This window comes from Delphinapterus leucas, chromosome 18, assembly GCF_059928025.1.
Source record: "Delphinapterus leucas isolate spDelLeu-1000000601 "Yukka" chromosome 18, BTC_Dleu_Yukka2, whole genome shotgun sequence".
NCBI lineage: Eukaryota > Metazoa > Chordata > Mammalia > Artiodactyla > Monodontidae > Delphinapterus > Delphinapterus leucas.
In genome coordinates this window covers 58,138,543-58,153,722 of record NC_143146.1, presented here as the reverse complement: position 1 = coordinate 58,153,722, position 15,180 = coordinate 58,138,543, and the positions used below count along the sequence as shown (strand labels likewise).

The window sequence follows — 15,180 nt, the reverse complement described above, 5'->3', positions numbered from 1 at the left end:
GAAAAAGCAATTCTATCATCATAAAGTAAGGTATTTCATGCAAAAACTTCAAAGAAGTCCCCAGTCCCCCCCAAACCCCCCCAAGCTCCTAACAAAGCTATCTGAAATATTGCCATGCTAACATATTAACCACAATATAATCATTCATAGAAAAGCAACACACTAATGAAGCAATGGATTAGATGAAACAACACAGGCTGCAATATCGTAAACTCACAGACCACGATGATTTTACATGATAAGCAATTCCAGAGTCACTCATAGCCACCTTCTGCCTTGACGCTCATTCAGCCACACTGGCCTCCACAGCAGGCTGCTGCTGCCTCAGGGCCTTTGAACATGCCACTCACCTGCCTGGAAAAGCACCCCCACCCGTTCCTCCCTCCGCAGCTCCTCCTCTTCATTCCAATCTCAGCTCAAGACATATCAAAGGGGCCTCTCACTCTGGTTTCCAGTCAGCACGCAAGGATCTTGGAAGTTGTCATTCCCGTCCGTCCTCACAAGAAAAACTTTTTACACCTAAAAATCAACACCTCTTCTTAGACCTGTCAGAGAACTGAGGTCGCAGGGAAAATCACTGCCCCCAAAATTGGAGAGACAGGAAGACGGTAACAGAATCACAACTTACTGGAACAGAAACTTCCGTGAGAACGAGTGCTGAGGCAGGAAGCTCTGCACTGTAACTGATGAATCGCTGGAGGCTCCGAGTGTACAACTCTGAAAGGGACCCAGCCATGGAGGAACCGTCATACTTTTGAGAGTTTTAGGCGCTCCATCAGATTCTCATGGTGGAGATCAGAGAAAAATCCCCTCGCACTTTTGGCAGGGGGAGGAGAAAGGTAGCCATTTTGAAATACACCAGAATGCTCTGTTCTTCTTAAGGAGGCCTGCCCTGAGGAGACACTTCCACCAGCACCTAACCTGTGGGGTTTTTATCGGAGCCCAGCCTACCCTGGGGAAGGGAAATACCTAACTCCAGCCCCCTCTAGCCATCCTGTCCCACCTAAAGAGGGGGAAAACTGAGAAGCACTTGTGAAGGTCACAGCCCAGAATCACCAAAAGGCTGAGACCATAGGACAACAGACTGCTTCCCCTCCCCCACACCTCTGCAACACATCAGTACACATATGACATCACATCACATCTTCCCACATCACATCATATCACATATCACATCACGTATCACATCGCATCTTCCCACATCACATCATATCACGTCACATCACATATGACATATCACATCACATCACACCTTCCCAACACATCAGTACACATCCTGTATAAAAACAGGGGAATGCAATAAAGAACTTCACATCTCACACCTTATTTAAGCAGTCTCAAAGAGGCCTTTCCTTGACAGTGCTGTCTCAAACCGTACACACCTTCCATTCCAGCAGCTCATTTCCTATGTCTTTTTTCATAGCATTTAGCATTACCTAAGATCATCTTGCTTACATGATTACTTGTTTATTGTTTGTCTCTCCTACTGGAATATAAACTCCATGTCTGCCCTGCTCCGCAGTGAAACTCCAGTACCTGTAACAAAGCTGGAACAGAGTGAGGTGTTTAGAAAATACTTGGTAAATTACTGAATAACTGAATAAACACAAGCCCGTTGGTCTATGCATCAGTAGCATGACTTTCACACTCAGAACATGTATTTTGATCAGCTCCTCTTCTTTGTCTTGGATATTCTTTTTTTTTCCGGTACGCGGGCCTCTCACTGTTGTGGCTTCTCCCGTTGCGGAGCACAGGCTCCGGACGCGCAGGCTCAGCGGCCATTGCTCACGGGCCCAGCCGCTCCACGGCATGTGGGATCTTCCCGGACCGGGGCACGAACCCGTGTCCCCTGCATCGGCAGGCGGACTCTCAACCACTGCGCCACCAGGGAAGCCCTGTCTTGGAGATTCTTAAGATGCTTTCCATTTTTCTTGGGAAAAAAAAAATATATATATACACATATATAAAATGTCTGTATATATGCATATATTTTATGTGTACACTGTACTCCAGCTCTTTATGATGAATGATAACTTAATATAGCTATGCATACACATATCATCAAAACTGTCTCCATATTGAAAGATGTCAGCCACAGCCATTGGGCAGTCGCTATCTGTTTCACAGACATGGAGAAAGCAGAATGTTAGTAGCTGGGAGTAAGACTTAGGGTTAGAATAAGACTTCAGTTCATTTCCCCCCTCTCATATCCATAATAATATTTTTTTGTCACAGTGCCACTTGCTCTATTTCAGACAGATTTCTTTTCACTACATTGTAGTATATCAGTTCTTGGATATTAAAATTTGTTAATGTTGGAGAATGCCTAGCTCTTTTGAACATTAGCAAACCCCTGGAGCCCACAAGATCAGAAAGATGAGTTAGGCTGTGATGATCAAATGTTCCCTTGCTGACACTGTAGGGATCCGCTGAACCTAGCAGATGGTGTACAGACATGCTGTCTGATTATACCTTCCCACGGTTTATAACACTCATCCAGGGAAAGCTAATTCCTCCCTACCAAGAGGGCCCCGTTACCAAAAATCACTGCTGTACTGCCTCTGTCCTCTTTCTTACTCAAATACCCAGACGCATCACTGCCCTCCTCCCTGACCTTTGCTCCACTAAGACAGACCAGGAAAGAAAAGAGGCCATTGTAACTTAACCATGGTGTCCTATTAAGGACACCAATGGAGAACATCTCCATCTTGAAGACCTCGGGACACAGAGCCCTAGGCGAACACTTCTGTAGCTGCTGGGCTCCACAAATCATATTTCTAAAGGGAGCACATCCTCCGAACTCAAGTGTGTGTGTGTATGTGTGTGTTTTCAAGATCAAGATGTGAGATTTCTACAAACTTCTGGTGTCTCCAACTGGCAGCATCATTCTCTAGTTTTGACCCTGTACCAGTCTTTTTACACGTGTATAATCTAGGAAGTGGTTATTTTCTACCAACTAATAGTCTACAAACCCTAACAACTAAAATAACACTAAACTCTCAGGGCTGCAGAAATGGCAACATAAGACCACATTGCATCTCAGCATCCGGAGGTTTCCTTTCTAATGTAACAATTCTCACTTCTCTGTCACACACACCCCCGCCTTATCAGTACACATGAGTCACTGATTATGACTTAACACCTCATAATCCAGTGCTGGTGGACAATTTCGATCAGACCCCATTAGCGGAGGGCAGGAAGGCATTGGGTTTTTAGCTAAACTGTGAGCAGATGAATGAGCATTGTAGCTCTCCTCCACGTTTTCTCTTGAGCTTCATATTTACTGAGCACCTACTGTGTGCCAGGCACTGCGCCAGGTAGTAGGAATTCCTAGATGATTAATGTCGTCTTGAAGGAACTCGCAGGCTGGGAGAGGCGACACATACAAAACCAAACTACTTCTTGGTAGCATGGTGAGTGATCTGGTAAAAGAATACTCATGGCCAGAGGTTTGGTGGGGAGACACAAAAGATGGCCCATTGGCCTAAACTTGAATTTCCAAGAAGGCTTCCTAAAACAGATGATTCTTGAATGGAGTCTTGGACGATAAATAAGAATTGCAAGATACAAAAGTGTTCAAAGAATGTTTCAGATACCGAGAACTGTGTGGGCAAAGAATGATAATCAAGAGGGATGAAGACAAGAGCTTGGATTTTATTCCATAAGCCTTTATGCATCGTGGTACACATGGTAAATGACACCTGTGTGGAATATGGAGGTAAATAAATGAGGCTGCTCACAACCGGGCCACCCCTGGAGCCAAAGGGATCAATATTTCCATACACACGTAATCCAACCCAGCATACTGGTGGGGAAGGCCCACTGAAAGAAATAAGGATCCATTAAAAGCTCTGAAGGAGGGTTATTACACAGTCAGAATTGTAGTTTAAATGGCTCACTCCGGCTGCAGTGCAGAAATTGCATTTACTTAGGATCTGACCACAATAGATTAGGCAAAGACTGATGACGATAGGAGCTGGGTCAGTGGTCATATGGATAAAGAGAAAGGGACAAGTTCAAGAAACATTAAGGAAGAAAAATCGGCCTAATTTGGTGATTTACTACATGGAGGAAATGAGGGAGAAAACGTGATCTAGAGCAGCTTTCTGGTTTCTGGCCTGGCTATTGAATGAATGCGTAAATACATAAATCTACTTTGTCCAAAAGATTAAGATCTTTCCCCGTTAACCACATCACACATAGAAAACTAGAGGGCCTGCTGGCTTGTCTTTTAAGACTTCCTATTTCAGACAAGCAAAGAAAATACTGGGGGCTTTTGGCATCCTCTCTTCCTTCCCCAAGTCCTATCTGACTACCAGAGCCAATACCCTTAAAGAGGGTGGGACGAATTGAGAGAGTAGCATTGACATATATACACTACCATGTGTAAAATAGATAGCTAGTGGGGAGCTGCTGTATAGCACAGGGAGCTCAGCTCGGTGCTTTGTGACCACCTAGAGGGGTGGGATAGGGAGGGTGGGAGGGAGGGAGACGCAAGAGGGAGGGGATATATGTATACAAATAGCTGATTCACTTTGCTGTACAGCAGAAACTAACACAACATTGTAAAGCAATTATACTCCAATAAAAAAATAATTTAAAAAAAGAAATTTGGTTTCTTGTGTGACAGCCTGATATTAAACTCTCTTTAGCTTGGGGACAGCTCACCATCTGTCACCTTCTTTGCTCCCATTCTTCCCAAGACTTCAGGTCTCAAGATAATGGTGTGGGTCTCAAATCTTTCAGATGACCTTGATATTAATAAAGTAGGTCACTTAGGCATTATTGATTCATCATGTCATAGCTCTCGGGAGCACATTTCTGGATAGTTCTAAATCAGGGTGTCTTTTTTTTTTTTTTTTTTTTTTTTTTAATTTTTGCATTACGCGGGCCTCTCACTGCTGTGGCCTCTCCCATTGCGGAGCACAGGCTCCGGACCGCAGGCTCAGCAGCCATGGCTCACGGGCCCAGCCGCTCCGCAGCATATGGGATCTTCCCGGACCGGGGCACGAACCCGTGTCCCCTGCATCGGCAGGCGGACTGTCAACCACCGCGCCACCAGGGAAGCCCTAAATCAGGGTGTCTTTAAACACACCAGATGGCATCATCAACATTTCCTGGGAGATGCAGAAAAAGGTTCCGAAAACCACACTGGTACATGTACCCTGGGTCCATTAGGCCTTTTTCATGTCCCTGGCAGGCTGGACCTCGAATAACACTAGCCAATTCTGGATGCTCCAAAAACTGCACAAGATTCTCCTCCTATAAAACAAACTTATGTTTCTTACATAACAACAAATGCAGTGTATGGATCTCGTTTGGATCGGACAATGGGAGAAATTTTATTATGGACTCGATATTAGATGATATTCAGGAATTATGCTTAATTTAGATAGGTGTGATTATAATATGGTAATTATAGTAAAAATGTCTATCACTGATACATCCTGAAACATTTATGTGACATCTGGGATTTGCATTAAAAAAACTCTACCCAAAAAAGAAAAAAAAAAAAGAAAGTTGGGGAGTAAATGAAGACAGACCCATTGATCTACAGAAGATGCATAATGGAGGTATGGAGAATTATTATGTTTTCTCTCTACCTATGTGTATGTGAGAAAATTTCCACTTTGTTCTGCTTCTACTTCAGGCATTGATCACCTATTAGATTTCTCAGCATCATGCTTATGCCAACTTGTATTTGTTTTAGCAGTGAAGTGGGGCTGTATAAAAAGGCAGATTCTTTTCCAAAGCATTAACCTTGTTGCCATAATATAATAATCATAGATACCATTTAGTGTTTATTACATCCCAGATACCGAGTTAATCATTTTGTATACACTAATTTATTCAATCCTCACAATAAATCTGTGTTTAAGAGCATAAGGAGAAGGGACTTCCCTGGTGGTCCAGCAGTAAAGAATCTGCCTTCCAATGCAGGGGACGTGGGTTCGATCCCTGGTCGGGGAACTAAGAGCCCACATGCCGCAGGGCAACTAAGCCTGTGCATCACAACTACAGAGCCCACGCGCCCTAGAGCCTGCACACCACAACTAGAGAGAGAAAACCCGCACACCACAACTAGAGAGATCCCGCGTGCTGCAAAGAAGAGCCCATGCGCCACAACAAAGACTCGATGCAGACAAATAAATAATTTTTTAAAAAAAGAAAAGAGCGAAAGAGGTCAGGTGCTGACTTTAGACACAGCTCTTCCAGGACCACAAAAAAATTATTCTAAACGAACTAAAAAATCCTCAAGAGTCTTTGAGGTAGTTTTCTATGAATTGCCCTAATTTCTATCTATATTTTTAAAGATACGCACAAAAAAATATTATGATAGTAATGCGTAAAACATATTGAGTGCTTACAATGTACTAGTCTCTGTTCTTGTTTTTAATGTAGCTATAATTTTTATTTTTTTAATATTTATTTTTGGCTGCACCTGGTCTTCGTTACGGCATGCAGACTCCCAGTTGCAGCACGCATGTGGGCTCTAGTTCCCCAGCCAGGCCTCCTGCATTGGGGGCACAGAGTCTTACCCGCTGGACCACCAGGGAAGTCCCGACTAGCCTCTGTTCTAATAAGCACTTTGTACGCACTATCTCGCCTGATTCGCACAACAACCTATAACGTAGCATAGTGGATGAAGTGCACTGGGAGCTCCAACCAAATGCTTCCCTGCCTCCACGTCTGTCACAGCTCTTCTCCTCAAGAGGTGGAAGGCACTTCCCATCCCTTGAATCTGGGCTGACCTTGTGACTTGCTTTTGCCTATAGAAAGTGGTCAGTAGAAGTAAGGATGGGCCAGTTCCAAGCCTAGACTTCAAGAGGTCTTGCACATCGCTGCTTTCTCTCTCTTGAGCCTCTGCTGTGAGACCTCGCCTGAGGTAACTTGCTGGAGGATGAGAGACCACATGCAGAAGAATGAAAGGGCCGTAAGTGACAGTCGGACAATCACCGGGAGCAGAGCCACCTAGCAACCTGCCAGCCAAGCGCAGGGGCATGAGTGGGCTCAGTTGCTGCCCAGCTGAAGCCAGCCTAACTAAATAAGTGTTTCAGCAGCCACTAAGTTCTGGAACGGGTTTATGATGCAACAAGAGTTAACTGACATAGCAGGCGTCACTGTTTTCTCTAGAAGAAGAAACCATGACACAGAATGGTTAAGAGGCTTGCCCAAAGTCACACAGTAAGTGGGGTAGCTGAGACAGATACGCAGAAGTCTGACTCTGGAGTCCATGCTGCTGGTGCATGGCTGTTCGGAGTAAGGACAAAGGAGCAAGGTGAGAGGCTATTGGGCTTTGACACCCAATGGCCCAATCATGGCCAGGAAAGATTCATTACAACCACCTGACAACAGAGGTGTCTCCATCCTTCCTCACTACCCTGAGTACATCTTCCCTAGAGCTCTGCCTGCCCTTCCCAGAAGAAGGAATCTCCCGTCTCTGGATGTAACCTCCAAGAGACGAAGCGGACATTTGATGAAATGACGTTGAATTCTGAAGGAGCCCACTGGGGGCCCTGAGAAGCACTGATGTGTTAAATGAATTCAGTATATTCAGAAGACTATAAAGTAGCATCCACACTTAAGCCAGAGACCCATAGTAAAGTTTTATTGTACCCTAAAGACCATGGAAAGCTAGCGATGAATTTTAAATAAGGAAATAATATAACGTTCACATATATAACAAAATCAGTCTGGCTGCAATATGAAGAATGGGCTGAAAGTAACCTTGTCCATATGGAGATAAACTCAGACTTGGAGCAGTCACCCAGGAGATGACGGTGGCCGGGACTAGGGTTACACCCATGGGAACAGAGAGAGGTAGCATTCAAGGGCTATTTAGGAGGTAACACCAGCAGGACCTGACAACTGGCTGAATGAGTGAAGGAAAGGGAAAAGGTGAGGACAACCTGACCATAGGTCCACGAAAAGTAACTGACAACCAGGAAGTTCTAGTCCATCCCTCACAGTGTTTACTGAGCGACAACTGACCGATTTCTGAAAAGGGTTTAGGATTTAGTCTTCCCACGGTGCAAGGGTTCCTGATGGAGAGCTCTGAATCACCCTATTTGCAAAGAATAAAGGCGGGCTTGGAGGGAGAACATGTCATAAATGAAACAGCCACTTGTCTTGACAGCATTAAAAATAATCTGTCACCTGCTCCTAACTTTGTTTTTGGTCACAAAGGCCATTGTTTGAATGAACAAAGGGGGTAAGGAATCTGGAAAGAACTGTTTACCCAGAGATACTGACAAGAGCTCAAGCTGAAGAAGACTTGCATGTGAATGAGGAGGGCGGTGGGCAGCTCCAAGCACAAACTGTGCTGTCTGCTGCAAATAACTCAGGGACTCAATGTTATGAACAGAAAGAATGCAGTTTCCAGTAGCTGCTCTTGGCATATCCAGGATATTCTAACATTGACTGGTTTCTCGGTGGAAGCCATTTCCCATCTGATGATTCAGAAATTCAACTCAGGGGACAATATAACGATGGTTACTTTTTTTTTTTTTTTTGCTGTACGCGGGCCTCTCACTGTTGTAGCCTCTCCCGTTGCAGAGCACAGGCTCCGGACGCGCAGGCTCGGCGGCCATGGCTCACAGGCCCAGCCGCTCCACGGCATGTGGGATCCTCCCAGACCGGGGCACGAACCTGTGTACCCTGCATCGGCAGGCGGACTCTCAACCACTGCGCCACCAGGGAAGCCCATAATGATGGTTATTGATAAGGCTCTTCAACTTCCTCCATCAGACACCTTACCCCAACGCGCCCAGCTCCCAGCTGCTTCCCATGCTGTCCGACCTACCACTTGGCTCCTGCAAGCATTCCCGACAGGCAGGTGGAGGTCACTCCACTTTATGAAAAGTCCTTAGAAAAGGGGAGAGTTCAAGAACAGAATCTGAGCGTACAAAAGCCTACCAGATTTTCTCCACAATTGTTTTGATTCTGATTCCTATGGCCGAAGGATTAGTCTCACACAGATGATTTTCCTATTGAAAAAATTCGTTCTAATTCTTTAGTTTCCATGAACTAAATACTAGTTTAAGGTTGTGAATTTTCCCTATTTGACCTGACCCTCAATTTACAAGCACAAAATAGGCCGACGGCCAGGAGTCAGGCAGTTCAGCAGGAGGATTATAGTGGATTCCAGCAACCAAGAGTGCCAGCCAGCCAAGCCAAGGCCACATGAGAGAGGCTAGGAAAGGCAGCATGCTTAGCTCTCTAAAGGCAAACCCTAGAAGCTTGGAGCCAAGACCTGACTTGCATAGAGAAAACAAACTTGGCCATTAGAGAAGGACTTCAGGGTGGACCCGGAGGCAACAGAAAGAGCTGGAAAAGGAGCAGAGATGCTTAAAGGAAGCTCTCCACGAAGAATGCAATTTCACTCTGTTCTCCAAGAGGTTAGCCGCCGCTGGATGTTAGCTAATCTGTGACAGATTGCACTACACAATGAAACACTGTTTTGAAGTAAAGCTCCCCCACTCCATAAAAATAACATTTTATGGTTAATCTTGCTAAATTTTCACCCATTTAGATCCTGCATGACAGAGAAAGTTCACAGTGTTAAATAGTATTAAGTCCTCCGAGCTCCCTCAGCTTGCAAGAAACCCTCCGACTGCTGTTAGATAGCTTACTCAAAGTTAAATATTTGTAACACAAACATGGTGACAGCGTGCCTTCCAGTTGTCTAGAATCACAGAAATCAATTTGGTTTCACCAAGAAACGAAAATGAAAAAAGCCCTACACCCTGGGGTTAGTACATTGACTTAAACGAAGTATGGCAGTGGTCCCTAACCTCCTTGGCACCAGGGACCAGTTCATGATGCCCGGCATGATGCATTTACCAAGTTCAGAAGGGAAAAACTACAAAGGGCCAGAGGCCCATGAGCAACAACTTCCTATTTAACAGATTTTGGCGGCAACAGGGGAATAAATGACGTGGCCTCTGCATGCCCATGAGTCACCTTCCACCCTTGTGTACGATTAGATATGTTGTCACTGCCTGGAGAGAGGAAGTACTCTGTTCTCCCTCATTTGGAATTTCTGATGCTATTCTGATAAGACTCGAGTTCCTAAATCTGGAAAACAGGCACCAAAACCATTGTTAAACTTCACTTTCTGGAGCCCAGGTTTACTTGGCAATGTGATCTAATAGGAGTCTGAGATCCACCACCATTAGGTCTGTGCTGAAGCCCCAGTTCGGCTCTTCCTAGCTGGCTATAGCCTTTGGCAAATCACGTAGCATGTTAGTGTCAGAGCCGTACGAGGAACGATAAATGCCTACCATGCAGGTGGCGAGGATCACGGGGGTCACATCTAGTGAAAAGTGATGGGCGAAGAGCTCTGCAGGTGTGGGCTGCTGCCTTTGGCTCACCTTCTGGAATTTGCTCACAGCTCAGAAATCGAGCCAGCGTGAACAATGGGTTAGGAGTAAGGACATTCCAGTCTCAAGCTCACATCCGTCACAATTAGTTTTCCATCAGCAAATTGAGTAAACTCTTTGCCCTCACATGCACCTACTCACTTATACCCATGACTAGAGAATGGAGCATTCTATTGAGAATCAGGTGTCTTAGCTCACCTTACCATGGTGGTTCCTCAGCTGTGCTGCATATTGGAACCACCTAGAGAGCTTTTAACCCTCCCGATGTCCAGTCCTACCCAAGACCATATAAGTCAGAACGTCTGGGGGTGGAGTCCAGGCATCAGTATTTTTCAAAGACCCTGAGGTGACTCTACTCCACAGCGAACTTTGGGGAACCTCTGTCCACCTCCCTCCTGCAGTCCCCTGAGGTTACCTTTCAACCTCTTGGTTCTAAAGTATGTCCGCCTTTGAAATGGGAATTGGGGCCCAGGACACCCAGTCTTGAGCCTCTACTGGACAGGAAGGCAAGTCTAGGCATCGGGAGTGCACAGGGCACCCCTTCCCAAACTGGGTGATCAGCAGAGTCACATAAACAGAGATTTCAAAGAAAAAAAGAGATTTCAAGATCAGATAAAATTGGTCAATTCTGGGTTCACCGAAGATAAGCGGTTTTCTTCATCGCAGGACCTCTGAGACCCTTTAAGCTGCAGTGTGATCATGAATCTGCCCGAAAGGATTGTCTTCCCCTCATGGAAACCTTCACTTTCTCAGAGCATTTCAAGGGCTGTTGTTTCCAGGAAGATTCTCTGAGAGCAGTGTTGGGAGTGGGGCAGGTGTTTTACCTCCCACCCCCGGGGGCCATTTGACAAAGCCTAGAAACACTTGCTTATCACAGCTGGGGGTCAGGTGGCTGTTCCTGGCATCTAGTGGGCAAAGGCCAGGGATGCTGCTAAACATCCTACAACACACGCGACAGCCCTAGACAGAGCTTTCCAGCCCAGTGTCGCCAGCAGCCCAGGTGAAAAGTCCTGGCCTTGAGTGGGCTCTACTCCCGCATCCTCTCCTCCACACTATGACCTCATCAGACGATGAGAGAGCAAGAAGGACAGAAGAGGAGAAAAACAAGGAAGGAAAAAGGGAGGAAATGAAAAACAGATGATAATGAAGGCTGAGATAAGGAAGAGACAAGCGAAAAAAGAAGAAAAGGAAGCCAGATTCGTAATTGCCAAAACTTGGAAGTAGACAAGAAGTCCTTTGATAGGTGAATGGATAAACACACTGCAGTAAATTCAGACAAGGGAACAGCATTCAGCATTAAAAAGAAACGAGCTATCAAGCCATGAAAAGACATGGAGGAGACTGAAATGCCTGCTGCTGAAAAGCCTGCCTACTGTATGATTCCAACTATGTGATACTCTAGAAAAGGCAAAGCCATGTGGACAGTAAAAAGATCAGTGGTTGCCGGGGGTGGGAGGCAGGGAAGGATGAACAGGCAGAGCACAAAGGAGTTCTAGGGCCGTGAATATACTCTGTAAATACGCTGGTCCATCCCATAGAATGAACCCACCCAGAGTGAACCCTAATGTGAACCGTGGCTTTGGGTGATAATGATGTGTCAGTGCAGGTTCATCAGTTGTAACAAGTGCGCCCTCTGGCGGATGATGTTGATATAGCGGGGAGGCTGCCGGTTGGTGTGTGGGGTAGAGGGTTATGTGGTAAATCTCTGTACTTTCTGCTCCATTTTGCCGTGAGCCCGCAAGTGCTCAAAAGAAAGAAAAATGAGAAAGAAAGCAGAGCAGCACGCGCGATTAGCGGCCCTCGCCTTCTCACGCCTTTATTGCTTCTCTGAGTTGACCAGGCCACTCGTTCTTGCTCTTGCACGGGCACCAGCTGGTGGAGGCAGGCGAGGCGACCACGGGAAGGCGGGCGATGCCGTTTGGTGGCCCAGCTCTGGGCTTCGGTGCGGCTCGGACGGGGAGCCTCAGACCCTGCGGGGCTTCTTGGGGTCTTTGTTCTTGGTCGGGATGAAGGCGTACAGCTCCTCGATGAGCAGCTCCATCCGGGCGGTGACCTCGGTCACCGTGTCGATGACCAGCTTCTGCTGGAGCTTCAGCTTGTTGTTCTCCCACAGCGCCTTGCTCTCCTGGAAAATGCGGTGCTCCTCGCGCAGCACGTGCAGCGCCCGGTTCTCCTCCTGCAGGAGCCGGTTCTCCTCGCGGAGGGCCTGCAGGTTCTGGTTCTCCTTCTGCAGCGCCTGCAGCGCCTGGCTCATCTCCCGCAGCAGCTCCAGGGACTGGCCGCCGTCGGGCAGGCCCGGGCCCGCCTTGCCCGCCTCCTCCCTGGGCTGCCCCGACAGGTTGCTGAGCATCTCGTGCAGGGCCCGGAGCGTCTTGGAGTCCTCCTGCGGGGCCTGGGGGCCCTTGGGCTCCTCGAAGGGGGAGGAGAGGCCCGCGCCCTGGTCCGGCAGCAGCCCGTGGGGCGCCTCATGGGGCGAGGGGGCCGGTTTGATCTCGGTCGAGGCCGCCTTCTCGTCCGGCTGGGCCCAGTAGGCCTTTCTCTGCTCCAGCGGCTGCTGCAGGGCCCGGTTCTCCTCCCGGAGGAGCTGCAGGGTGCTGCTCTCCCGGCCGCCGTGCACCTGCAGGTCCGGGTCCTTCTTCGCCGCCTCCAGGGACGAGGCGTTGTCCTTATGCAGCAGTGGCGAGGAGGCCCGGCCGTCCTCGCGGCCCAGTGCGGCCTGGTGCACCTCCCATAGGACCTGCAGGATCTTGCTCTCCTCGCGGAGCGTGCGGTTTTCCGCGCGCAAGGACTGGTTCTCCGCGCGCAGGGACTGGTTCTCCGCGCGCAGGGACTGGTTCTCCGCGCGCAGGGACTGGTTCTCCACGCGCAGGGACTGGTTCTCCGCGTGCAGGGACTTGTTCTCCTCCTGCCGCACGCACTCCTTGGCCAGCCGCTTGTGGTGCAGCTTGTGGTGGAAGGACGAGGACGGGGAGAAGTACGGGGACTGCAGGCGACAGTTCTCACTCACCCACCGCCCGTCCTGGAAGACGAACGTCTCGTCGCTGAGCTGCACGCGGGGAGGGTTGTAGTCCAGCTCCAGGTCCGCCTGGGAGGTGGGGCTTTCCATGGGGTCCAGGGGCACGGAGGGGAAGCGGTTCGGCAGGTAGGAGTGCTGGCTGACCGCCCGGCGGCTCAGCCTGGGCAGGGCGGTCCTGCCTGGCCCAGCGCGGGGTGGGGTGCAAGTTGTGGAGCCTCAGGAAGGGCTCGGCTGTACCCCTCTGCGGGAGAGAACAGGGAAGCCCAGAGTTAGCGAAGGAGCTGACGCACCCGAGGCTGGCTGACCACATGAGAGGCCGGGAGACCCCACAAGAAACCCTGTCTGGAGGTCTGGACTGGCCACAGAGGGCGCCTTTGCACTTGGCCTCTTGGGTTCCTCGCGAGGAAATGACATCGGTCCTCGTTATTCGCGGTTCTATGAAGTCCCGCGAACACACAATTCGCGACTACTGTACCATTGCTCCAAAGAGATGCACGGCGTTAGGTTTCTGCTAGCCTCTGGTCACATTTTCCTCAACCAATCAATAAATAACTTTGTCTGCTGTTGAAAGACACCTTATTTTAAATGTACTTTTGATTCATTACATTGAACTTGCGGTCAACAGCACTGTGACTCATGCGGGAAGGAAGCTTACCTAGCAGGTGTTTTCTCTGTAAGGCACATCACATCACTGCCTTCTGGTGCTTAGGACGACTAGACAGCACTGCAGCGCTATGCTTGAGGGCCATTTTAGACAGAGAAACACCAACAAAAAGCACAAGAGTGTGAAAACAGTGACACTAAATAAACTGTGAAAAGGATACTTTTACAGTCTGAGAGCTGAAACAAGAAGGCACCTCCAACTGGAAATGTGTGCATCAGGTAACTCAAATTTTTCATCATTCTGAGCATGTCTATGAATAATCATGAAAGTGAGACAAGTATTGATTTTGGGGCTGCAAACTAATTTTAGTGAAAAAAATTTAGGCAGATTCACAAATACGGAATCCATGAATAATGAGAATCAAGAATATATCATGGGGCTTCCCTGGTGGCGCAGTGGTTGAGAGTCCGCCTGCCGATGCAGGGGACAAGGGCTCGTGCCCCGGTCCGGGAAGATCCCACATGCTGCGGAGTGGCTGGGCCCGTGAGCCATGGCCACTGAGCCTGCGTGTCAGGAGCCTGTGCTCCGCAACGGGAGAAGCCACAACAGTAAGAGGCCCGCGTACCGCAAAAAAAAAAAAAAAAAAAAAAAAGAATATATCATGGAGTATAAAGGCATCGATATTGGAATCAACCAACTGTTTGAGTCCTCGCCCCATTATTTGATTAGTTATAAGAACATGGACAAATTATGTGAGCTTTAGTTACCAGGCTTTCAAATTGGGGTAACTGCACCTACTGCCTTGCCTCATAGAAATTTTTTAGGATGAAAAGAGGTAATGTATGAAAGCACTAAGCACGGGTTCTGGCACACTTCTGTCACCCTAGAGGAAGAATAAACACCGTTCTCCAGCTACCGGAGCTATAGATGTGTACCCACAATTGGCATCACCCAACAGCCACTCACATTGTCCCAAATGGCAGTGCTACTGGTAAGTCCCACAGCCCCTTTAACACCAGCCAACATGGTGCTAAGCTTAAAACAGAGTCCAGCTGATAATTTTGGAAAGGAAGGGCACCATCACAGACATATAACCGAGCAATGGGAGTTCAACGTGTGGCAGTGAAGACATCAAAGGATACCAAGGAATTCATACAGAGGAATTCATGATGGTGGCC

General features: G+C 47.9%; 1 protein-coding gene across 1 annotated transcript; it reads right to left on the bottom strand.

Moving 5' to 3' along the window:
* Positions 1-12,189: 12,189 nt before the first annotated feature.
* Positions 12,190-13,644, bottom strand: CBY2 (chibby family member 2). The gene is made up of 2 exons (XM_089899533.1): positions 13,297-13,644; positions 12,190-13,212 (listed from the first exon to the last, which is right to left on the bottom strand). The coding sequence occupies exons 1-2, from the start codon at positions 13,486-13,488 to the stop codon at positions 12,346-12,348; spliced, it is 1,059 nt and encodes a 352-aa protein (XP_089755659.1). The 5' UTR covers positions 13,489-13,644; the 3' UTR covers positions 12,190-12,345.
* Positions 13,645-15,180: the final 1,536 nt, after the last annotated feature.

Bases quoted from the DNA above. Each gene is read 5' to 3' on its own strand.
- CBY2 (XM_089899533.1), bottom strand. From the start codon at position 13,488: ATGGAAAGCCCCACCTCCCAGGCGGACCTGGAGCTGGACTACAACCCT. The intron at 13,213-13,296 runs GTGCGGCAGGAG...GCGGAGAACCAG, and splicing joins AGCGGCTGGCCAAGGAGTGC to TCCCTGCGCGCGGAGAACCA.